This window comes from Lates calcarifer, linkage group LG13, assembly GCF_001640805.2.
Source record: "Lates calcarifer isolate ASB-BC8 linkage group LG13, TLL_Latcal_v3, whole genome shotgun sequence".
Lineage (NCBI taxonomy): Eukaryota > Metazoa > Chordata > Actinopteri > Centropomidae > Lates > Lates calcarifer.
Genome location: NC_066845.1, coordinates 18361285 through 18386259, shown reverse-complemented (window position 1 = coordinate 18386259; position 24975 = coordinate 18361285). Strand labels below are relative to the sequence as shown.

At 41.2% G+C, this 24975-nt stretch overlaps 3 protein-coding genes across 12 annotated transcripts in view; 1 reads left to right on the top strand and 2 right to left on the bottom strand.

Annotated features, from left to right (window-relative positions):
• Positions 1-6521, bottom strand: part of zdhhc8b (zinc finger DHHC-type palmitoyltransferase 8b) — a 65756-nt gene extending 59235 nt beyond the window's left edge. The window contains exon 1 of the mRNA XM_018668466.2: positions 6212-6521. Coding sequence (XP_018523982.1) covers positions 6212-6315 — 104 coding nt within the window. The 5' untranslated portion in view covers positions 6316-6521. The remainder of the gene's footprint in view (positions 1-6211) is intronic.
• An 810-nt stretch (positions 6522-7331) lies between these two features.
• pgam5 (PGAM family member 5, serine/threonine protein phosphatase, mitochondrial) lies at positions 7332-11364 on the top strand. Of its 4 annotated transcripts, none has more exons than XM_018668476.2 (6): positions 7332-7848; positions 8369-8541; positions 8804-8929; positions 9181-9269; positions 10266-10399; positions 10828-11364. In XM_018668476.2, the coding sequence occupies exons 1-6, from the start codon at positions 7619-7621 to the stop codon at positions 10976-10978; spliced, it is 903 nt and encodes a 300-aa protein (XP_018523992.1). In that variant the 5' UTR covers positions 7332-7618; the 3' UTR covers positions 10979-11364. The 4 variants fall into 4 exon arrangements, with proteins under 4 accessions (XP_018523992.1, XP_018523993.1, XP_050931006.1 ...); XM_018668477.2 differs by having other exon boundaries at positions 7333-7848; positions 10269-10399; XM_051075049.1 differs by having other exon boundaries at positions 7333-7848; positions 8804-8931; positions 9177-9269; positions 10269-10399.
• Positions 11365-12462: 1098 nt separating this feature from the next.
• On the bottom strand, positions 12463-24873 carry ankle2 (ankyrin repeat and LEM domain containing 2). 7 transcript variants are annotated; one of them, XM_051075042.1, is made up of 13 exons: positions 24797-24873; positions 22046-22558; positions 19878-20072; positions 19265-19449; positions 18498-18686; positions 18265-18387; positions 17834-17897; positions 17005-17184; positions 16757-16859; positions 15877-16067; positions 14529-15396; positions 14086-14217; positions 12463-13408 (listed from the first exon to the last, which is right to left on the bottom strand). In XM_051075042.1, the coding sequence occupies exons 2-13, from the start codon at positions 22545-22547 to the stop codon at positions 13198-13200; spliced, it is 2943 nt and encodes a 980-aa protein (XP_050930999.1). In that variant the 5' UTR covers positions 22548-22558; positions 24797-24873; the 3' UTR covers positions 12463-13197. The 7 variants fall into 7 exon arrangements, with proteins under 7 accessions (XP_050930999.1, XP_050931000.1, XP_050931002.1 ...); XM_051075043.1 differs by having other exon boundaries at positions 24788-24865; XM_051075045.1 differs by lacking the exon at positions 24797-24873 and adding an exon at positions 24236-24418.
• Positions 24874-24975: the final 102 nt, after the last annotated feature.

Below are 24975 nucleotides of genomic sequence, written 5' to 3'. Positions count from 1 at the left end.
GACATACCACGCCATGACAGACAAGCTGATATATGGTGGTTCCCTGCTATGACCAACAGGACTGATTTGTGTGTGTGTGTGTGTGTGTGTGTGTGTGTGTGTGTGTATCTTGGATGTATTAGCTGTTTAGTAATGGTTTGCTCCAAGCCAGAAGAGTCCCATTCAAAGGTCCCTTAAGAACCACACTCTGTCGGCTCATTACAATATCAAGACATTTGTCAGAAACTCACATTTGATCCCATTACTGTCAAACAGCAGCTAAAAATATATGAGTGATGGAGTCCAGATTCAGATGTTGAGTACCTGCTGGAGCAACACCATGAGTTCTCCTCCTTTCTTCACTGTTTCAAAGAATTCTTGGGTGTCTGACGTTAGACATTGTCAAACTGTCAATAATATCTTTCTAAGATTAGCTCTGTTTGCATTTTGTGTTCACCATGACAAACCAATGACACAAAGACACGAGTAACAGCTTACCTCAAACTTGCTCACAGTCTCTGAAATTGCTGTTTTGTGATGACTGTGAGTGCATTTCTAAATACAGAAAATGTTAATGGTACTCCAGAGAAACTGGAAAGTGTGGCCTTAGTTTAACTCTACCACAGAAGCAACATGACTTAGCACATTTTTAATGCTGAAGCTGTACATGAGGATTGTAAAACATCTGACAATTACATTCACCAGTGAAGACTTGATAGTTTACAGCTAATATAGCCACTCTATGAGTCCATACTTATGTGCAGCAGTGCTTAAGGCTAAATGGTAATGTCAGTATGTTAACATGCTCACAATAAAAACATGTTCCCATTATATATGGAAACAACACAGTAGTGATGGATTTAAATAGGAAGTATCTGAGATTGAAGCTTCATGATGGTATTAAAGAAACAAAAAAAAAATCAAAGGAGTTTTGCTTCTGTATTAATGAAATCAGGACATTGGGGGATGGGACACAAAACGGGAAGAGACTATTTGTAAGTACAAATACTTCACATTTAATAAGTAATAAGTCAGTCATTCTGATTTAACTGTGACATTTTAGAAAACCACACCATGTGGCTGCTCTAGCAGCTCTGCTGTGAAGCTGCAGAGGCAGGGGGTTGGTCAATCTTTAATACTATTACAGGTTGGAACTGTGCCTTGTGGTAAACCATAAACCATAATAAGAATGAAAATTAACCATAAACCACCACACAGACTATAAATATGCTGTCAAAAGCAACAAGATTACAAAGTAAAAGAAAAAAAAAACCTTTAGGTCAATTTATAACTCTGGCCTTATCTTCTGCATTAGCTCAAAGTGAAATACGGTTCCTTCTCCATTCATTATTGCCTGTCCCCTTAAGTACTTTAAGGGGAGCAGAAGTGACACAACCCTGCACTGTGATTGTCAATCTCCAGGCCCTCACTCCAAGGTGCTGATGGATGAGGACCTACAGAGGAAATTACATCGTTATCTAATCTGACAAAGCTGGGCACACTGCACACACCTCTGCTGGTTTTATCCTCGATGAAAAAAATAAAGCAGATATCTCTACAAACCAGCACTTTGCCACATGGATTTTATGAATAGGCCAAAGGGATTTTTTGGCCCTGGTGAGCTTGTACGTCTACTGGCTACTTTTGGTCTCGTCAAGATTATCAGGTTTATCCTCTGTGTGACATAAGGACAGGATAGCTCCTTATCCACCTCAGCTGAGGGACTGAAACCTAATGCTGTGACAGTGTGTGAGGACAGATAGTAATATTTCAGCAAATGTTTCTGACTGCAAGAGGACATGTTGAAGACGAATACTGATGAGCTTGCCTTAAGAGCTGAAATTTGCTACTCTCATGGGAATCATGGAATACTTTTGCAAAGGTTATTTGGAGGTTAAAGTGTGCAATTATGTCACAAAGTCCTGGTCACTTCTCAGTATGCTGTACATAGGTATCACATCAGGGAGGCTGAGATTCTCTGGTTTCTGGATTTGATATATGCTTGTTCATAAGCGTAAACAGAGCTATTAGGGCATATTATTAACATGTCAGTTGGCAATTTCCTCCTTCACAGGAGTGCTCTGTCCCTGCAACATCTCAAACATGGCAATATATCCTCAATCACACATTTAAATAAACAAACTAAACCCAAATCAGTCCCTGTGTCATATGAGTAATATTTAAAACAGGCAGCCAAGACCGTCTAGCTCCCACACTGAGCATAAACAGGACAAGTTAAACCAACAATTCATTTAACTACAGTCAAACACAGGGTGCCTCGAAGCCACCAATATCACACAGGAGGAAGGCAAACAGGCTCTAATGGACACTAATACCAAGCAGTGAGGCATTAATGATTACAAGCTTGTTAACCAAACCCCTTGACAAAAAGACGACAGCAGCTCAGCATACATAATCACACACAGGATGAGGATTAGGATCAATGCATAAACATACAATTATGCCTTTAGACCTTCAATTAATAAGATTCAGAAAACTGTGATGTTACATACAGCAGAGTGAAGAGGGGGAAAGGAGGACAACTAATTTTGACTGAAAGTGTCAAGCACCCTTTAATGTTTACGCAAAGTATGTATAAGTGAATAATGTATATGTGGGTAGTTCACAAAATGGTTAGTATAGCAATGTGGACATGGTTCCATGTGTATGCTGTCTCTCAGTTTTTATTAAAAATATTTTATTAAGTAGCTTGGCTAAAGCTAAAGCTAATTTTTCTAACATTACTCAAAATAAGATGTATTCAGCTGACACCGCTGTGCAGCTTATTAAATGATTGCCTATAAATGTCGTAAACTGTGAGTTGACTACATGATCATTAGTAAGAGGTTGAAAAATTGCAACTTTTCGGTGTAGCTCCCTTTTAGTCTAAATGCCCAATGTCTCTGTATTCTTATGTTGGATTATCAGAGGAATGCTACACTTCTCCTACACTACCAAGACAAAAGACAAGGTTCCTGTACTGTATAAATGTGGTAATCTATGTAACCAATGGCTCCAGATACATTTTGCAAACATTTTACATTAAAACACAGGTTTTATAATAAATCCTGTAAAAAGTACAGTGTATCATGGTTGAGTGCCAGCATCCTCTTTCCCTTCTTTTAATAACTGTGCATTCCTTGGACTAACACACTGGAAATACATTTTAAAAATCTCTACAAGAAGGTGGAGCTCAGAGTGGAGCATAAAGGCAAAACAATGCATACTTTAGGATCTGAATGAAGTCTGATGCAGTGAAAAGGAGGAAACAGATGTGGAAGCTGAAGATTAGATTCCTGTAAGGCCCACTCTCATGCACAGCTCTGCTCTCAGCCTGGTGACATGCTGGCTTCAAATGCCACCACTGACTAACTCTCTCATAATTCACCCTCACACAGTAAAAACTGCTGAACACAGGTCTTGTCCAGATGATCAATTGATTGATCCTCACTTCCCTCCATGCGTACCCTGAAGTGTGGACTATTAGGCTTGGCAACAAATGAGAATGGCCAGCCTGGCTGTTCTGTCTCCAGAACAGGTTATTCATTTGGCATATGGTCAAGGGCAGTGATTAAGCCATTCTGAGGACTGTCTAACTAAAAGGTAGAATAAAGCTTCTTCAGTGCAGCCATACAGAACTGGGACAAATTTAGACATAGTGAGAGGTCTATAATATGTGTATAATCGAATTTTGTTGCAGACCCAGATAAGACTGGGATAATATTATGATGGCTAAACCCTGACTAAAAGCTTAATTTATCTTCAGTATTTTTTTTTTTTGATGAGCTGTGGTTGTGCAGTGAAGATATAAATAATTTTGTACAAATATGTTCTAATTCAAAAACTGTCAGGCGTCAGTAAGCCAAACACAGCAACGCACCATGGTGTGCATCTGTGTGTGTGTGTGTGTGTGTGTGTGTGTGCCAGTGTTGACCCAAAGTCTCATCCTCCATTACCCATATGACACCAAGTGGCCTGTTGGCAACAGTGAGACCTTTAACACACTCCGGCCTCAGAATAAAAAAAGATTTGTGTCCCTGGCACTCTATTGTACATGAATGCATATGAGGGAGTGGTACAGTTCTCTTATATTAACCCCTGTCCATCATACTGTGTGAGACAACCTTGGAAACGTGAAAATTTTGCAACTGTTGTACTCATTGCATGTTACTCTGGTTAAGAGACTTAGAGACTTGAGATAAAGGCATACCAGTGTTCTGTGGCTTGTACTGTAAACATGTAGCGTTGCACTCCAGCCACAGACAAGGCCAGACTTGGTTCAACATAATGGATGGAATGGATGTGTGTTTGAGAATGAGGAGGCATGGCCTAGTTTGGACGTGCACTGCTACCCAGGGGGTTCCATTATACATGGCTCAATCCTCTGGGCCTTTTACTGAGAAATGAAGGAGCAACAGAGTAAAGTCTTAATCCTCACCCTTGAACCATCTGCTGGGGGATGAACCTTATAGTGTAAAGTGACCTAAACCCCAGCAAAAGAAGGACTACTAATAATTTTAAAAATATAAATCTGACATCTGCTATTTGCAAACAGCATGACTGGACTACAGATCTCAAATTAAATCATAATACATTCACTATACAACAGGAATTGTGAATTGGACCATTTGTTTATGCAAAGCTCTGGACAACGCACTAAGGAGCACTGGGATTTTTAAAGATAGAACCTAGCGGCGCATCCTACAAACACCATATGTTTCCTTCAGTCTCGGTCATTGACCTGAGCCTGAGAGTGCAAAACCACTCAGGGTGCAGCTGAAGCATTTTCTGTGTCTTTGTGCATTTGTCCAGGTGAGCCAGATCTTGCACTTTTACTGCATTTTACTTATGTTAACGTAGAAAAAAATCTGCCTGTAGTACAAATGTGAAAAAAAATCAATAAAAGCTTTAATAGTATAAATTCACACACATTAGATCCACAAAAGCTAACAACTGGAGACATTTTAAGTAGAAAATCTGTCCAAAATGATAGAAATCACTTATTGTGCCATTGCAGAGAATCATTTGTGTATCCAACATGTTTCTCATTGGCAACTGTGACATATGGTCTTTAAAACACTGTCAGACCGCCTACCCTCAAAGGGCGGGGAATCACATTCAGCAGTTTTATTCTTCAGCAGCCGGATTGAGTCTATATATGATAAAGTGATCTATCCCTACAGTTGTTAGTCCAGATCAGAGGTTCCCATAATGATTTTCGAGCCACCTCAGGTTTCCCTGCACATGTGAGATTGAGCATGCCATTGATTTCACTGATAACCATTCACCTGGGGCGTTAGCACTAGAAGAGAATGTATGTGGGAATGATGATTCAGACCAGAGACATCACTCTCTCCTCTTGCCACAGCATCAGCTCTGCATTTAAGTCAAAGCACTAAGTTCCACATTTATCAGATGAAGGGGCATGGCATGAAAGCCTCTCTACTCAGGGGTCCTTGGCATGATTGTGATGCTGGCTGATAGGCTGTGTGACTATGTAATCATCCTGATTGCAGCTGGTGTGGTCTCCAGCTTGTCAGAACACTTGAATTGAATTAAAATCTGCGTTGGAGAGAGTAAGGACCTGTTGGTCATGGTCACGGGTTGCCTGTAAACCTCAGCTGATCACATTTTCTCCAAAGGAAAACCTAAATTAGGGTCTACACCCTATAGCTGAGGCATGGTAGTAGATGCACTAAATCCTAGTTGGGGACCCCTGCAGGACTCCACTCTGGGAACCCCTGCCTAGAATGATTATAGTGATTTTTGATAAGTGGTGTGACACCGTACCTATCCCAACTGAGTGTGCATGAAACAAACACAACACGACCGCCTGCTGCGCCAATGTATCAACAACTGCCTGCGGCATTTCTTCAATGGAAAGTGAGTAACTGCGGCCTAAGCCGCGGTTCCCTGCACGATCATAGCGTTTTTAAACTTGCAAGGCTTATTGGAAGTTTACCTTGCAGGCATTATGACTGAATGGTCTGTCTCCCTGCACAGGAAGGCAGCATCTGAGGGCTGCTCCTTGCAAACCCATTTCAGAAATGCTGCGAGATTCCCCGGTGGGATAGATATACTCCTGTAAAACCACTTATTCTTACTCCCACCTAAGTGACTGAAACCACCCATGCAAACTTCGAGCTGCAAATCCACTCTCTAATCTGAAGGTACAGGGTGTATGAAATTCTCGGCATGCACTGAATAAGAGCAAAAAACGGCGCAAACTTACGTGAAAACGAAAAATAAAGTAGTCGAACCCACAAGGAGTGTGGCAGCAGTGGACACTGGGATGTATTTGGTGGGTTTAAATCTCTTTCCAGCGCTGTTGGGCATTCTGTAATTTCCACATTCCTCAATTATTTATTCCGATTGGAGTCGCATGTAGAAAAAAGATCCAGTGTCCAGTATACAAGCCTTAGTATGGCTATGAAAGGTACAACCAGTCCGTCTTCGCTATCGTTGAAGCCGCATAGGTCCTAAGATAGAGAGGCAGGAATACATTGAGCTCTCTGAAAGCCTGGAAATCCCACCCTTACAATCCAGCCCACTAGTGAGGTCACTGAACCGCTTGAATAGGTGGAGCCTCTCTGCAAACCGTGCAAGTGTGTTCTTAAGAAAACGGTGGGAGCTATGATGATGATGATCACTTCGCATTTCATCGGAAGCATTAGTTACTCTGCAATCATTTCTAGTCGGGAGATTTCGTGAACATACATATGTAAATGATATCCCACAAATGTTCAGTGATTCAAATCATCGTGATGTATTCTGAATCAAAGTTTAGTTTGTCATGTTTTGGACTCATCGATAAGGATAGCTCCGGATATGCAGCGTTCCTTGGCTCGGGGAACAAAACCAAACTCCATTTAGAATCTGTTAGTTTCATTTTGCTTTGCTCAACTATAAGCGTAAATACTCGTCCAATCCAATTATGACATATTTGACAGCGTGTCTTCTTCGAGTCTTAATTTCGGCACAGTTATTGTATGCTAGACGGCTCGGATTTAAATGAAAATTCAGTTGTTAAAATGACTTTACTTGTTTCTCTCTTTGTCTCCTGTCAATAACGTAGTCCATGGAAAACTTCTGGGGGGTCGTAAGGTGTGTGAGTGTTGAAATGTCATATAAATTATGTGCTGAATTGTGTGGCAGTAAAATGTAAACCAGTGTTTCATACACTTTGGCCCACTGAATTGTTCCATGCTGAATGGAGTCTATAATGCCTCTTCACCAGAGAGCGGGTAATACTGAGATCTACTACGCTGTAGCTACTACTACATATGTAGGGATTAGAGCGCCCTCACGTGGCACACTTCGGGGCTTATGTGAAAAGCGAAAGCCGATTGTTTTGGCTACGGCGGGCTACCGTAATAATTGTAGGAAACGGATTAGCTTGCTGTCCGTTGTATGTCTGTGTTTTTACTTTGTAGCCAAGATCCGCTGCCCAGGATATATCTGTGCCACAGCACGGGTATTTTGTTTTTACTTGCTGGAGTTGGAATTAACAGCCAAACACCATTTAGCAAAAAGAAGCCATACATTTGCGAAGACAGATATCGTTACTCCTCGTTGACGGTAGATCGGTTAAACTGAGCTAATTAGCTAGCAGTAGTGTGCTTCCTCGGCGACTCGCAGGATGTCGTACAGGAAAACTTTTAAACTTATTTGTGGGCTCGCCGGAGGCTCTGCCGTGCTGGTGTTCGCGGCTGCCGCTGCTGACTCTCGGGGATACTTTGGAGAGCAGCGCGGAGAGGCGACCAGTCGGTGGTCAAGATTCACCGTTCTTCGAGCTGCGCAGCCGGCGTGGACACCTACCAACCACACACCAGCCCCGACTGGACACGCCTGGGACTTTAACTGGGATAAGTATGTGCCTCTACAGGTGTTGTCTTTTGACTGGTTATTTGAACCTAGCCAGTACTGTTATATTCCCCACATTTCCACTTTTCCACTTTTTTAATGGATGAAACGTCACTCCAAACCTCTGTCAAATATACATCAGTTTATCCACCAAGACTATCTACCGTGGTGACCTGTAGGTTGATTTTGGTAAAAGAACACATTAGACTAAAGTTAATGTATTGAGAAACTCGGCGTTTTGAATGCATGCCGAATCTGAGGATGGACCTAGAGGATTTGTGTGATTTCGTGATCCTAATTCTCAGAGCTACACTGTTGCTGACACGCCACCCAACTATAAATAGTTACTTTTTTGAGTAGAGTTCGGCGCAGGGATTCTTCTAAACTGGATGTATGCCAGTTCTTTCGTACAGATAGTCCTCTTAAATCATAGTTGTGTTAACCTAATTGTTCATGCTTCAAGTTAACCATGTGAGACAAAGCCACTTCTAATCTCAAGATCACGTCATGTCTTATCTCTGTTCAGGAGAGACCCATCTGTACTGTCTAACGGGAAGAAGAAAGAGAGTGCAACTGAGGACCCCACCTCTGAGCAGGACAACGGCAAACCCAAAGCTACACGCAATATTCTCCTCATCAGACACTCCCAATACAACCTGAGTGGGAGCAGCGACAAGGAGAGGATCCTCACTCCATTAGGTATTGTTATTCAGTGGCTAGTTAAGTTTTCCCCTCATGTCACTTAGTGTGAGTTATACCTCACAGCAGTCTGGAGGACTAATTTCAGTCAAGACATTCACATACATGTTTGTGACTAGCCCTGTTGTAGGCTGCTCTGTCTCTGTGTGGGAGAGAATATCCCTTCTTCTACTCGGTGTCACAACCAAATTTTATCCAACATCTTGGTGACAGATCTGACAGATCAGTCATTTGTGATAATGACCGCTGTTTCCACTTCCAGGTCGTGAGCAGGCCGAGTTGACTGGCCAGAGATTAGCTGCACTGGGACTGAAGTACGATGTTCTGATTCACTCCAGCATGGCCAGGGCCACTGAGACTGCAAATATCATCAGCAAACATCTTCCAGGTAGTCAATAGATACCATCCTGCTTTAAGTGCTGCACCCAGACTTCTTACCTCTCCAAGTTGGGAAAAGTGTTTAGCCTGTTGTCTATGAATACATAACATTTATTATTCATATTATATTGATCTATGTTGTTTCTGTCACTATTTCCTTTTTAGCAATGCAGGTTCTGTATAGTACCTGGTGTAGAAATGCTGAACATTACAAAATATATTAACATTTTTTTCTGTGCCTCAAATGTCGTACGGGTCCAGGAGTGGAGCTGGTGAGCTGTGATTTGCTGAGAGAGGGTGCGCCTATTGAGCCGGTTCCACCCGTCACTCACTGGAAGCCCGATGCTGTGGTGAGAGAAGCTACTCCTGCTCTACCTCTAGAGTGGGCTGTAGGCCAGATGTTTTGTATTGGCATATCTGTGTTTAGATTACTTTGTGCCGCCCACATGTCTGTGCAGGTGTCCTGTCAAGTGCTTGTTTAGGCTTACAGTTGCAAAAATCAGCCAATACATCAGTGCAAAGCCACAGGAATGGACCATAGGAGTTAATTTCCAAAATGCCAACGTCAAAGGGAGTCTGCCAGCTGTGGATCAGTCTTTTTCATCACATTTTACTTATTTGAAAGAATTTGCCATTGTTAGATTACCAGTTGTGTATTTAGCTGGTACAGGTTATTTTATTACTTAGCAACTTAGCATTGGTTCACCCAACTGCAGAAATGACTTTCATGCTGGTAGTTTGTTAGTTTTCACAGCTTTGAAAAATAACATTTGAAAAACTCAGCAGTAACAGGATGTGCTTTTCCAAAAACACTGCATTGGTTACTGTGGATAAACTATGGATCCCACCACCTTCAGTAAAAGAGGTTACAAAGGAGACTATTGACAGTGAGGTCTGTGGATTATCCAGACTAACCAGGACTTTGTTTCTAGAAAGATACATTGTTGAGTTTTTTTATCTTGGAAAACATCCATCTATAAGAAGAGCTTAGAACATGGCAGCACCATGACAGAAAGACATAATTGGAAAACAGGATTATAAATCCTTTAAACAGCCCATGTAAACTTCTTAATCAGTAATACCTTAATCTAAATGTTTGAAGTAATTGAATCATTAATATGAATGTTGGTATAGCCACTTTAATTTCCTACAGAAAGCAGAGCAGCAGCAGTCCTCTGCCATAAGTGTTTATCAGAAGGAATGTTTTCCATATGGTTGGCCTTATTTTGGAATGGAACTCTTCATACATTCATGCATCATGTACTGACTCTGTACTGACTGAGGGGTTCAGACAGAACCTCTTTCATGTGACAAGGGTGGCTTTCAACCTCTCTACCGTCCTCCAGCAGTACCATGAAGATGGAGCTCGCATTGAGGCAGCCTTCCGCCGCTACATCCACCGGGCTGACCCCAAGCAGAAGGAGGACAGCTATGAGATCATCGTGTGTCATGCCAATGTCATCCGTTATTTTGTTTGCAGGTTTGTGTCGCCAGCGGACATGGTGGTCACAGCTCAGCCAAGGCCAGAGTGTGTCCTTCTTGCTTTGCTAACCATTGTGTTTAAACTATGCTGCAGTTAGTCTCATAAGATTTTAAGACTGAATTTGTGCCTCAGTTGTGTCACTGTGCTCTTACCCGAATCCTTAAAGGAAAGTTCCTGTTTAATGTAAATATTGCAGCTGCTACATACAACCCTGTGCATTTCTTGGTGACTGCTTGTCCTGTGCTTTTGGTTAAAGGTGATATTTAGTACATGTAATTAGTAATGAGAGTTTGATATCCTCCAAATGAGCATTTATTGGTAATGTCACACACAAATAATGAAATAAGTGCCCTGTAAATATGTAGTAGCTTCACTACTGACATGCTTTTTCTCAGTTGCTCATATCTTGTCTTTTGTTCTCTCAGGGCTCTGCAGTTTCCTCCAGAGGGCTGGTTACGTATGGGCTTGAACAATGGGAGCATCACATGGCTCACCATTCGACCTAGCGGCAGGGTGGCCCTCAGAACTCTGGGAGACGCAGGATTCATGCCCCCAGACAAACTAACACGGACCTGATGGCCCCACACACGGCAGGTTTCCGGGACTCGGGTCGGCCACAGGGTCAAAGCTCAGTTTTCTCCTTAAGTGTCTTGAAAATTACTTTTGATGTTATTATTTTGTAACTGAACTACCATCATGTAGTAAGACTCTGTGGTGTTGTTGTGATTACTTCAGTGCCATAGATTGCCAGCAGAAGTGATTAACAGCTGCATAGCAACTCCTCCTGAATGTAACTGAGGGTTTTTCACAAGTGACTGATTTTTAAACCAAAAAAAGTTGTATTTGTATAGCTATTGTAAATGCAAGTGCTGTTAGCTTTACATGTCATTACAGTACTCTGAAGTGAGGATTGTGTGTTGTATAGTGCAGCTGTAGTAAATAAAGTACAATTATGAATGCCACAGTGTCTGCCACATGATGTTCTTTCTTTGTTGCTGATAATACTGCCACAGAACTAAGTTTAGAAAAGCACACAGACACACTGGCAGTAAAGTAGGAGTGATGTTTTATTGATTAGTTGAAAGCAAATGAGATCTAGACATACAGAAAGAGAATTCACCATTAAAGTTAATTTTTAATAAAGCACAGAATGCTAAAAGCACAAGAAGCATGTTTTTAAGTTGTTTAGGTGCATTTTTGCAAAGTTCCACATTCATAAACATTCAGCGACCAGAATTAGATCTGTTGTCACCTGAGAGCACGAGGATGACGATACAATCTTCTCAGTGAAGTAGTTTGTGCTCTCAGATAAAGGTTTAGTTCACAAAAATTTACATTCAGAACACTTGTTTCTCTCAACCTAAGTAGAGTGGCAATCTGAATATTCAAAATGATTGGCTTTTTTGTCCCAGACATAGCTTCCCTAAGTTACAAATAATTTGGATACAGCAGGTTCCCACCATTAGATTTGATGTGTAGAACTACAGGAACCTGCAAATGTGTGCATGAGTTCACTGTTGGCCAATTTGAGATTCCTGATAAATAACTTTAGGCATTAAAACTCTATTAAGCCCTAATTTTGAAATTAACACAGAATCAAATTAGTATTTGTAATGTGAAAATGGCTGAGAGTACTACTATCCCCAGTGGAAATCAACATCCAGCTCTATGCAGCTCTCAGCCAATCAAGTGTGTTTTCTATAAGCTTAAGGCAGTTCTTTGTTAACAAGATGGCCACAATAGGCCACAGCAAGCTATTAAATATATCCCGGTTTTGTTGCTGTTGAGTTAGTTTTGGAGCCTTTCTGCCCCACAGTGGTTAAAAATCCGCATTAAGTTTTAAGGTGGTCTCAGACTGAGCAAATTTTTAGAGTTAAGCCCAGACAAGAGAGATTTGAAAATATAGTTTACTGATGGGTGTGTTTTCTTACTCATACATTGTGGGAGATGTTTATGATTGAAAGATATTTCAGAGAAAAAAAATAAAATAAAAATTGCAGTCTAAGGCCGCCATTAGTGGCTGAAAGGAAAAGTCAAGACATGTCCAGGAACCACCGAGAAAAGATCGAAAATGTATGCATTTATTGAAGAACAAAATAAAACATGGAAGATCTCAGTCTTATCAGTTTTTCCCATGTTTACCATAATCATCTGTGACGGACGCAAACTGACAGAGAACTGGTCCATCACTTCAGAAAATTAAGGCAATTCCTGAACTGAGGAGAAACATAGGAAATGGCAGTTGGTTTTAACACCATTAATAAAAACATTTAAATTTTGTGCTACTGACCAACATACAAAAAATAATTTTTAAAATATTGACATTTTACTTTTTTTTAAGAACATCCTCAGTGACAGAATCCTTTTGAGGATTCCACACTAAGGTTTTAGTGACCAACTAACTTTGGGGAGTGCGGCTTGAATTCACGATATTCAAAAAAGTTGACTACAGGTGCTTCACACTTGCCACAAATAACATTACCGTCAATTCAACATGGTCCACACCCATACAGTACATAAATTATCAAGGTTTCTTTTTTTTTCCTTTTTAAAGTCTTGAGTGTACATCACAACCCAACGTGATGAGAATTCCTGTATTACATAGGAGTAGTACCATACATCATTAATACAAATCTTCCAGACACTTGTGCATATTTCTGTTAGGTATGTGGTTTCTGAGCTCTGGTGTAGTCACCTTGGTGCAGCTGGGTTTGTAGTGGGGAGGGAGGGGTGGGGTTTGGGGTTTGGAGACGGGTATGGCCGCAGTGGTAGGAGACAGAGGGAGGAGTGGGCAGTTAGATTGGCGGCTCATTCAAGTGCTTGAGGCGGATGCGCTGGATGTAGCTAGCATTGGCAGGGCTGTAACGGCTGGGGCTGAAGTCTGGCGAGGCAGCGTGCCGGGCAGGACTGAAGCGACCAGTGGGAGACATCAGGCCGCTGACGGGGGAGCCAGGAGTCTGATGCTGCATCCTGAGTCGTGGTTTTACCACCACAGGGCTGGGCCAGCTAGACGACACACATCAACACCAGTCAGTAGTTACAGTTACAGCGTTCAACAACAACACTCAACGGTAAATTAGTACAGATAAGATGCCCCAATGCACAAATTGACCACAATCAACAGCACTAACCCTTTGAGAACTGATTATCTTTAACATGTTTCTCATGTTTCACTTCACTACTAATTCCTAAAATGTCTTGTGACTGTAATCTCAAAACTTCTAAAAAACTGAAAAACCTTCTCTGTGGAATTTCTGCTTTACCAACCATTCTTAATCCTCTTCTTTGTGAAAATATGTGACCATCATTTCTGTCAATTAGAGGAGTATTATAATCTATCATAAGTGACACTTTTACAGATGAATCAAATATTGGTCACTCTGTCTCTATGTTGCCCAATTTCTGTTGTCTGGATTTTAAGGGACAGCTCTGGAGTTTCAGTACTGTTGCCAAACCATTCTTTCTCTGTATATTAACACTTCAGACAACATTCAAAAGATATTTTAAAAAAAACAGTAACACAAAGACTGTACATATGTAATGATATGTAAGCATCAATGATATCACAGTCCCTCATGAGAGTCTGCATTTCTCTGACCAAATGATCACTGAAACGAAATGTTTACCTACACCATAAATATTTATGGTGGTAGAAATAGTATTTCGGCTTTTAATTTACTAACCTCTGCATGTCTGATGCAGAGTACGACGTCATTGTGCTCTTCCATTTATGAATGCTGGGATACTTCTGGGGATCGACGTCTATGCCTTCTATTGCAGACAAGACCTCTCTGTCCAACTTGGTTGGTGAATCCCTGTGAAGACATGGACAATTAATGACACATGCAGGTACTGTAGCTACTCATTGTTATTGTAACTTGTAAGATGGGGATCATCAAACTTTTTTGTAACTGGCTGTCTGTGACATTTCCCTAATAATCAGTGGTAGATAGAATTAGCTGAGAAAAAGGGATTGCCCCATAAGAACAGAGAGGGTTAGCTAATCATCACTAATTACAATATGACACAACCACATCATCTAAGGAAACATTATAAGAGGCATTTTGTAAAATTGGTCAAGGTATAACTCCATTCTGCCCTCTGCAGAGACACCAGTGTGACTCACCCATCGATGAAAAGTCCTCTTCTAATGTGTGGTGGAGTCCTGGGTAGGAACTCATGGGAGTTATCTAAGGACTTATAGGAAGACCCAGAGGATCCTGAGCTGCTCAGGTCCCTCCCCCCATGGTCCCATGACTTGGACCTAGCACAAAAGTTGCGCCCCCCTGTTACTGACCCCCTAGTCCTGCCCAACACCTCCAGGCTCTCCTCTGCTTCAAAGTACTCCTCTGAGCTGCCACTGCTGCGCCTCTCCTCTGCCCCCCCTCCCTCTGTTCTCCAGCTCGGACCTTCCAAGGCCTCGCCGTCCTGACTGCTGTGACCGAGAGACAGGCGGTTCAGCCCGGAACTCAGGTCTGTGGCTGAGGAGGAGCTGTAGGAGTCCCGGACGTCCCTGTGCCGGCTCCCGCCACTGCTCCTCCTCTCCCTGCAGCTGGTGGGGCTGTCCAGTGGCTCTTGCAGTGACATACGCTCAAACTCCACCATGAGGTTGGAGATGGGTGACAGGCAGGAGGAGGACGGGGAAGTGCGGGGGGACACCTTGTCTCCATTGTGAGTCCTGTCTCTGGAGGAGGAGCACACCCCATTTTTGCAGACGACACCGGGCGACAGAAGGCCGTCATCGCAGCAGCACAGCAGATCCTGCTCAGCCGCCGTCTCAATCAGGTCGGCCCCGCGGTGGTGCAGTGCAATGGGCAGGATGTGGAACTCACGGCCGCCCACTGCTCCTTTCAGGCCGTCCTTGGATGCAGCAGAGGAGGTAATGCTGGTGAGTGCTGCGTTCTGCCGGTTCTTCATTTCCTCAAGGCTGATGTCATCACCCTCATCTAGGAAGGCACCAACAGAGATGGAGTTGCAGAACTTTTTGGGCTTGCCTGCAACCAGGGATGATGAGTCACCAAAACAGACTGGTAACTAGTCATTGCTACACTGTGAATTTATCAGATAATTCTTCACAGCAGCAGATTATGTAGTTTTGCAAAAGGCTTTGTCTAAAGAGTGGTGCAAGAATGAGTCCTAAAACCCAGAAATAAGTTTGCATTTTAGCACAATTGATTTTTTGAATGGGATTTTGGTTAGATACTTTTGTTCATCACAGAGCTTATTTTCTGCAATAATCCAAAACCCAATGAAAAAAATCCCATTGGCTTTTTGTTGAGGGAACCAAGGTGATGCCTACAAAAATATGTAATCTCTGTGCCACTTTATTACATACCTAACAAGAGGCTACATCTGACAACATACACAGCAATGTCACATTCAGTCAGGAAGCATATCTAGAATGTTCAGATCTCAGCAATTTATACTTTTTCTAGACTTGCAGAGCAGGTGACTTGTAGAATGGGTGAACATACCTGGAGAGGGGCTTTTGAACCTGTTGCTGGTCTCGTTCTCCCCAGCCTCCTCATGAGCCCGCGGGCTGAAGTCCCTCTTGCTCAGGTATTCCTCCAGCTTTCTGAGCCCTTCAGTTGATGACAGATCAACAAAACTGTCCAGGAAATCCCAATATTCAGCCCATGGGTGGCCCATCTCATGAGCCAGATCTCTGTAGACAGAGGAGCACTTATTACTTTGATTATTTCACATACAAAAGAGCCATATCTCTGTATTTAGAAGTCAAAAATACTGGTGTTTTCATAGTTCCTGGAGCACATAAGCTGTACCTTTCACTGACTGACTCAAAAGTACACATAAGACTGAATTACTCTGCAATTTTATAAACTGATTTATGTCTGAGAATAACTTGCTATCATAGTGGTAGTGGACCATTTATCAGATTTTTCATGTTATATCAAATATTTTCTTATGCTACACACTTAAAGACAGTAATACTGCAGACACACATCTGAACAACAAATTAAGGTTCTTCAGAGTCAGTTCTAGTACTAATTTGATGTTTATTCTCAGTTTAATTTTGCTGTTGAGTTCAGGCAATGAAGGCTGAAAGGAATTGTGAGAAACTGAGTGAAGATGACATGGAACAAAGGATGAACCAGATTTGAATCCAGGGTGTATAACACATGGCCTTGCTCATAATCCCCAAAGACATGTTTATCCTGCTGACGCAAAAAGTAATGCCTCCAGTGTATTCACTTCATGTATCAACAGCAATGAATGAAACAGTAATATTGCCATGCAGTAGAATCATAATATCTCTGCAAACTGTTATTTCATTTACCTCTCAGGAAAGGCAGGTGACAATCAGAAACGTACAGGTTAGTATGTTGGTCTTACCTGCCCACTCTCTCTGCCCCACGGTCAGGATCAGACTTGAGGATGTCATGAAAAACGTTGGCTCGGTCTCTGGGTGGCGTCTTCCAGAACCGTCGAAAGTCTTCTGCCTACGGGAGAAGGTTATATTTTCTAGCCAAGACATATTTCAAATTATGCCAATAAAACCTGTTTTGGTCCCTAAAACATCACCACTTTATGACATGATTTGCTGAAACATGCAGAAAGACACAAGTGTTTAGGTAAAGAACTTGCTTTAGAAGGGCTCAGGGGGCCTGCAAAGGCTGTGACAGTCATCAGTGGATCCATGGGGCTTCTTGTGTGCCGCTGAATCAGCGAGAGACTTTCTGAGGACTCAGGTGACCATGGGGCACCAATGATGGGCTGAGAGGTGTTGTCGGTTGCCCTCAACAAAGGGATAAAGCAGCGGTCTGTGAGACAACAAACAGTTAGAATTTTAGATGACAACTTTTATTCACAGCATTTTACAGAGAAATGAGACAGTGGGACTCAAACCTCAAGCTGGCAGTCTACCTCAAAACACAATTTCATTTGATGTGTTGCCTATGGTGCTGTTTGTCTGTGCACAGGACATTGAGTAAAGACACACAGTGTGCAGAACTTCATGCCAAATGCCATTCACACACCAAATTCAGTACAGTACCAATTTTACACTACAACTGTTATTTATCCAACTTTTTTTTTCACACCCCAGACTGACTCTCAGGGGACTGAACAAAATCATACAACTACAGTGATTTGAAATACAAACTTATCAGTAGTTCATTCAGTGGAATGCACAGCCAGCCACACTAACCCCATGACAAAAGCCCAAAGCACCTCAACCTGTTAATGATATTTTTACCCTAAATCCTAAATCTATAATATATATATATATATATATATATATATATATATATATATAATTGATTATTATTATATAATATATGTGATATATAATTAATAATAAAACTACTAGGAATAAATGTACACTAAATGGCTCTTGACTGTGTCATTCAGGAAACAGGAGAAAAGAGGAACAAAACCTTTTATTGTTTTAAGAAACATATGTGTTCTTACCCTCCAAATAGTCAATAATCTTTTGTTTCACTTCTTGGGTTTTATTTTTTCTGCTACAGATTAGCTGTGAAGAGGAAAAATAAACAGTTAATAATACATGTACAGAGATACAGCTGTTGCTGAATCAACTGAGGAAAGAATTTGCTCATCTAAGTTTAGCTTACAATGTGCACTGAAGGACTGTTGCCAAAAGATTTGAAAAACAAGCTAAAAGGTCACAGCTTCAAAACCTGAGTGAGCATAACTGTATCTCTCTCAGCAACTACTGCCAGGATGTCAATGTTCAGCAGTACTGTTTAAGGTTGAGAAGCTGCCAACTCTCTGTGCATTAAAACCCAGCAATGACAACCAAGGCTATGCTGAGTGGTGTGCATGTTAAATAAGGGTTATTTATGTTGAGTTAAATAAGGATGAAAAATAAACCTCCTTACATCACAAGGCCTCTGGCCATCCTTGTTCTTACAGTTCTTTTCGATGTCAGGGTGTGAGCACAGAACATCAACCACATCTGGGCACCCAAACTTACAGGCAAAGTGGAGTGGCGTTTCAAACCCCTGGAACATGCAGACAAACACAGCAAAATACAGTGTGAGCACAACCCATTTACTACTTTTGGAAAGAATCTAATCTAGTCTGGTTTGGCTGGTATGGTAAAAGAACTTACAGCCTTATCTGGAGTGTTGAGGTAAAGATCTACAATGTAGCGGATCCGTTTCTGCAGCATGACTTCCTGGTCGTCTGGGTACATGAGGCGCATGAACTCTGGGTTCTCCAAGGTGTCCAGCAGCAGCTGGGCGATGCCCGCCTGGTTCTCCTTAGCCGCCACATGCATGACATTGTATCGACAGCCCTCCTAACCAGACAAAACAGTGGAACAAGTGTAGGATCAGGACATAATCCTCTTTAATCTCCTGTCAACAGGAAAGGATGCTTAATTTTTTCCAAAAGCAGCATCTGACCTTAACTTCACCTGTTGAAGTTAGAGATTTATCAGCCATCATTATTTTATTTTTTAATGACAAGGGCTTAAGAATCAATGGTTGGTAAACGTTTATCTTATTTTTTAGGCCCAAAAATCTAGTTTGCATTGTACATTCACAAAGAGTCTTGGCACTACATGAAATTTTATGAGGACTTTTTTAAAAATGTCATTACATGCACACGTGCCAGGTCATATTTCTGTTTTCATCTTAGCAACTCAAAAGCTTGACAAAAGCATTAGCTGAGAGGTTAGCTGATATGGAAAACATGTTTATGTATCAATAAATGACAACATTCAAGTCAGGATATGGATCTTTGAAGACTTTCCACATAGTCTGAGAATCCACAACAGTACTACAACAACAAGCTCAAACAATGCTGCAAACAACAGCTTTTATTTATCCCTCGGGATACCTGGCTGTACACAGAGAAATTACTTTTTGTCCTCACCTGCACAATGGTGGGATTATCACCTGAGCCAATGAGATAGCGTGGGTTGCTCCAGACCAGCTCACTGAAAGCCACCTCATCGCCCTTCTCCACAGCTTTCCGCAGTTTGGCGGTCAAGTCCTGGGTACGCGGGCTCTTGAAACTGTTGGCCCGCTCCCGGTTGATGGTATCCACCTCCATGTTGTCTAGCACGGAGAGGAAATAGAGAGTGACGGATGAGCGCTGCTGTTGAAGACCTCAAATACTGTTCAAGGGTGGTGTGCTCCATGGTCACTGCAGCAGGGGTTATAGATTTGTCTGCATCTGTTTTTCTGTTTGTGTCACATGATATCTCAGCTATTACAGGCCTGAATTTGACAAAACCTGAAGGAATGATGCATCTAACCACTATAATAACATATTGAAAATCACAATGATTAGCTCAAAAATGGCACTTAAAATAAAAGGCAGTAAAATTATTCAAATACAGCAGAAAAAGTGACTGTGTGGCCCCCAAAAGATCAGTGTATCAAAACTTGATGAAACCTAGGCTGAATTTCTAATAAAATGTATAAGAGAGGATACTGATTATGGACATTTCTACAGTGAAGTCTAACACATCATATCAACTTACCTTTACTGATAACCAGGCCTGGTTTGACAGGAGATACACAGGGTGTAGATTTGTTGGGAGAGGGGAAATAGTCACAGATCCCCTTGGCAAACTTCTCTGCATCCTCACGGTTGGGAAAGGCTTTGAAGCGGGCTCCCTTCATCATTTTTACAGCTTGGAGGGCATCTTTCTTATCTGTGTATACGTGTGCTCTCTCTATAGATAAAAAAACATACAAAGTCAGAATTAGCCATTTTTCATATTTTTAATTGTTCTACATGACGACTATCAGGTTTTTCTTTTTTCATTCACTACAGGTTGTTAATGTTATGTGGTGATTGAATTGGATTTTTTGCATTCTTTTCCTTTCTGTTCAGTCAGCCTGTAAATCATAGTGTGATGAGGATCTACAAAGTGCAGTTGCTACAAAAGCTTGCCCTGACATATTAACATTAACAGAATTGATTTTTGTAGTAGCTCGAGATTAATTTAGATCAATACTCTATTTCAGAGAGGTCAGGCAGTCCGACTGCCCTGCCGCTTAGCACCACAGAAAAAGCAACAAATGCTTTCATCCACTTAACAGACAAATGTGGATGCCAGACTCCTAAACAAATACTGAAGCTGGACAACACACACAGTAGATATCATGAATAAACAAACAAGCAACATGATGATCTGTTAAAGGGGACGCTGGAGTTGAAAGTGTTTTTCAGCATGTGAGACAATAAGAGGAACAAATCATTTAGGAAAAAAACTTCTGTTTATAATTTTCTTATTATTCATATTTGAATTTAAACTTTATTTACATTTTCAGCATGTTTCTGTTTCAGGTTTTGTTTACACTATAGGAAAGCATCACAGCACATAACACTACCAATATACACGTGTGAAAGAAGAAAAAAAAAACTAATAATGAACAAACATCTAAAACTGCTGTTTGAAGAAACATGGACATAATTTGTTACTGACTGGAGGAGAATATTAACAATTACAGCATCTTGTCTTTTGAAGACATCAACTCCTTAATCTTAAAGCAAGTGTCACTGTAGCACTAAATTCAGCCTAAGGGTTTTGAGTGCACGAAAATACTATCTTTCTTAACAACCTTACTGTAATTACCAGCTGTTTGACAGCAGGACTGGTATTGTTTTCACCATGTGAGCCTGTGTGTGTGTGTATCATCATGATAAAATGTGGTCCTGTAGACACCTGCTATAGCAGGAACTACCACAGAGGTGGCTATGAGTGCCTCGACAGGTCTTTACATGGCTAGGGACAGATTTAGTTACTGCGATAGCGTCACAACCATGCAAGATAAGAGTCACAAAACTTTACAGGTGTGTAGTTGAGACTAAAATGAAGGCCAAGTTTGAAGATGGGTGTGGTCTGACCATGAGTACTGAGTATTCATGTAATAATGTAGTGATGACTACAGAGTACTCATGAGTTGAAATATCAACATGTTGACAGACGCCACAGCTGGGGTGACCCCAATGCAAGATGGTCTCCAGTTGATAAATTTGTCTGATTATAGATAAAGTGGTATTATTGTGTTTTTCATTTCATCTGGATTTTTAGTAGACAATTAGAAACAATTAATTGATACATCAGTTGATCAACAACTCAATCAAGAACTATTTTGTTAATCAACTAATTGTTCAAGAAAAAAAAAACTAAATATTTGATGGTTCTAGCTTCTCAAACGTGATTTTATACTTTTTCTTATCAAATATAGTGAACTGCATATGGGTATGAGTTGTTAATTGGATAATAAAAGCAACGTGAATAAGTCTTGTTGTGCTTTGGAGCGTTATAATCTGCATTTATAGACAAAAATAATTATTTGAAGAAAATCAACAAAGAGTATAATAGTTGCAGCCATCATTTTTAGCTAGATGTTATATATTGTACAGATACTATGGCAGGAAATATTATGCAACCTTCCATCCCTTTATCAAATTCAAAATCAGATAGTGTGAAACAACGACTCACAAGTACCTAAGAGATGTAGTCATGTTTGGAATGTATTTTTTTTCCATACTTAAAGAAACATTTTTCTGCAGTTCCTTAAATTTTAAGACAATCTGGCAAGTGATCCTGAGCACTTCTGTGACTTATGTTTACACTCAGTAAGGAACAATAATATTTGTATGACACTACAAAGTAACAAGCAGAGTCTCTCTTACCGTTTCTTGCCAAAACATCCTCCCACAGCGGACATACTCCATAATAAAAGGTTGGGGACACTTGTGCAGGCTTTGAAGGGGTTTCTGTTTTGGACTGAAAGTTACTGCCTTCAGCAGAGCAGTTTGAGGTTGCCTTTACTAAGATCTCCTCTTCCTCTGGAGGATTGAGACCCATACCATAGCCAAAGTCCAACTCTTCACTGGCTGCCTCAGAGGGGCTGCTGCTTGTGGCAGCAGCGGTGGGTGCAACTGCTGAGGTGGCACACAGCACAGAGTTGGCGTGATCGGCAACAGAGGCTGCACTGCCCGAAATGCTTGCTGAAGAGCTGCTGTCCGATTCAGTGGCACTGCTCTCTGACCCTGCCAGGACTCGGGCTAACTTCCTTTCAAAGGTGGCTCGGGTGGTAGCTGTGATGGGGCCACACTTGAGGTCTGCTCGGGCAAATTCCTCACGCAGTTCATCGGCACTTAGCCCCCTCAGCCTGCTCAGAACTGCCTCCATGCTTCAGCTCCCTGCAACACACCACACAATACACTTTAGCAATCATGAACAGCCATTGTTAATATACTAACTACCATGCTTATTATTGGTCTCTTTTAATATTCAATTTTAAAAAATTATCAAGAATCATAACATACAATTTTGGTGTATCAATTAACACAACACCACAGTTACAGATTCAGATTTCTCCCCCGTACTTATAAATGTCAGTTTAAACTGACACTTCCAGATAGAGTAAGTATCATTTAGACAAGATGACGTGAATCTGCACTGCTAAATTGATACTGTGTTTATAAATGAACATCAGAAGATCCTCTTTTTTGCCGTCTTTCTTGCTCAATTATCATTCTTGCTAAATAACAACCATACAGTAATTGATCATTTATTTATACTGTCTAGCTTTCAACAGTCTGAACACAAAGTTCATTCAGTTTGGTATTATAGAATGTACACTATGGCTTGGTTATTATTCATAAAATTAGCATCTACACATTGACCAAGAAGTTGGTGAAACTTTAGAGTGAGTTTTAGTTGGTCTTTACCTTCCTCGATATTCCTCATAACGAGCAAACCAACTGCTCTATGTGTACATTAACATTATATCCTCTCTAGGACAAGCAGTCACACGTGGAAAATCATAATACAAACTGATATCAAGTGCCCTTCAGTTCCCTGTAGGCTACACAAATCTATCACAAAGCTCGTGTTTGCTCAACAGCTACGCGATTTTTAAAAAAATATACGTCTATGTAATACAGTAAAGTAGGTGCTACTGAAATTCTACATACCCATATTATGAACTCAACATAATCTTACCGGAACCAGCCACACTTGTGTGAGACTAGCATCTGCTAGCTAGCCTGCTAACCAACAAGTCAGCTATAGCGGGCAGGGAATGTGCCCGGCAAAGCTAGCATAAGGGAAACTGCTCAGATGAAAATCTAAGAGTAAAGTATGCAGTTTGGGTTGGAATATCAGCGAGTACAAATGCTTAGAAAGCTGGATAAATTATAACAACATTAGTCGGTTCATTCGCACGCTGTCACGCCCAAGTATGTCATTCGGGCTGTAACGTAACAAATTTGATACGTCTTCGTGGTGATGATGCCGATAAAAATCAAAGTGTACGTGATGACATCTAGTAACAAATGTGTTCCTATACTTACCAAGGAACATTTTTATTTAATATACGCGGAGCTATGGAAAACTGCTGTTAGTTTTGTACAGATAAACTGTTGTATAGACACAAAGCTGGAGACGGTCTGGAATAGTCTCATTGTTTACAACATGTTCTGCGCATGCTCAGTTGCAAGGGAGGGCGCACGCTGCATTCCAGACCGGTGGGAAAACTCGAACCTGGATGCCATGAAGGTGACAAGCACTGAACATAAAGAAAATTATATTACTAATCATATAATTATATTTCGCTCTTAAACTCTAAGCAGCGAGAAAAAAATGCGTCATTTGTGAGATTTCTTACGCCGGCACGCGGTACAATGCTGAAGAACGCCAACACTGAACTCCCTTTACACTACACCATTTTTTGTATCAGGGCCATTTATTTACGGCATTTACACAAGTTTTATAAACTTTCACTCGAAATGAGTTTCTGGTTACTGGTCCGTGATCAAAAAACACGGAAAGCTGCTTAAAATGTACTTTTCATTATGTCTCTATCATTGACGTACTTTCTTCAAGGTGTGAATGTAGCATCATGCTCTCCCATAGCAGACGTGACTAATCCAAGGAAACGGTAACCCAGCACCATAGTGTCTGGTTTTCCGGTTAACTACACGTTAGCTATTTAGAAAAAAAAAATGTAATGTCATGTTGGTATAAAAACCATACTCAAGAATATTTGTGTTGGTACATTCCCATATATACAGGCTAACTTGGTCAGGCATGTATGAGGCAAGCCAAACAGCAAGACATGACGATTCTCAAGACATTTGTGCAAGAACGGAGGCAAACAGCAGCTGCTATTACAGATCACTATCCGTTGAAGGTGGAAGCAATGAAAATTTGAATGACGTTGGCTACATGATACAAGCATGCTAACAGTCGTTAGCCGCTTAGCAAAGCAAGAAGCTAATCACTCCAGCCACCGGTTAGCAATAGCATGCGTTATTACGTGCAGTAAAAACACTGTTCTTGTATTCGTATCGTACATGTAACAGTAAACATGTACCGCAGCTGACCGTAATGCACTGCTGGTTTAAATATTCTCGTTTTAATAGTACCATGCCCACCTCCTCCTCTCTCCCCGGCTACTGTTGCTAGGTGTCTTCTCACCGCGACGGTTTCAAAATGCAGAGAGCGAGGACCCGGTTCCGTCTAACATAGTGCCTGAGCAAAATAACAGTTTAAACGTTGGGAAATGAGATAGAACCTGGAAATCACCAAGAACAACACACAGTGAATGAGCACA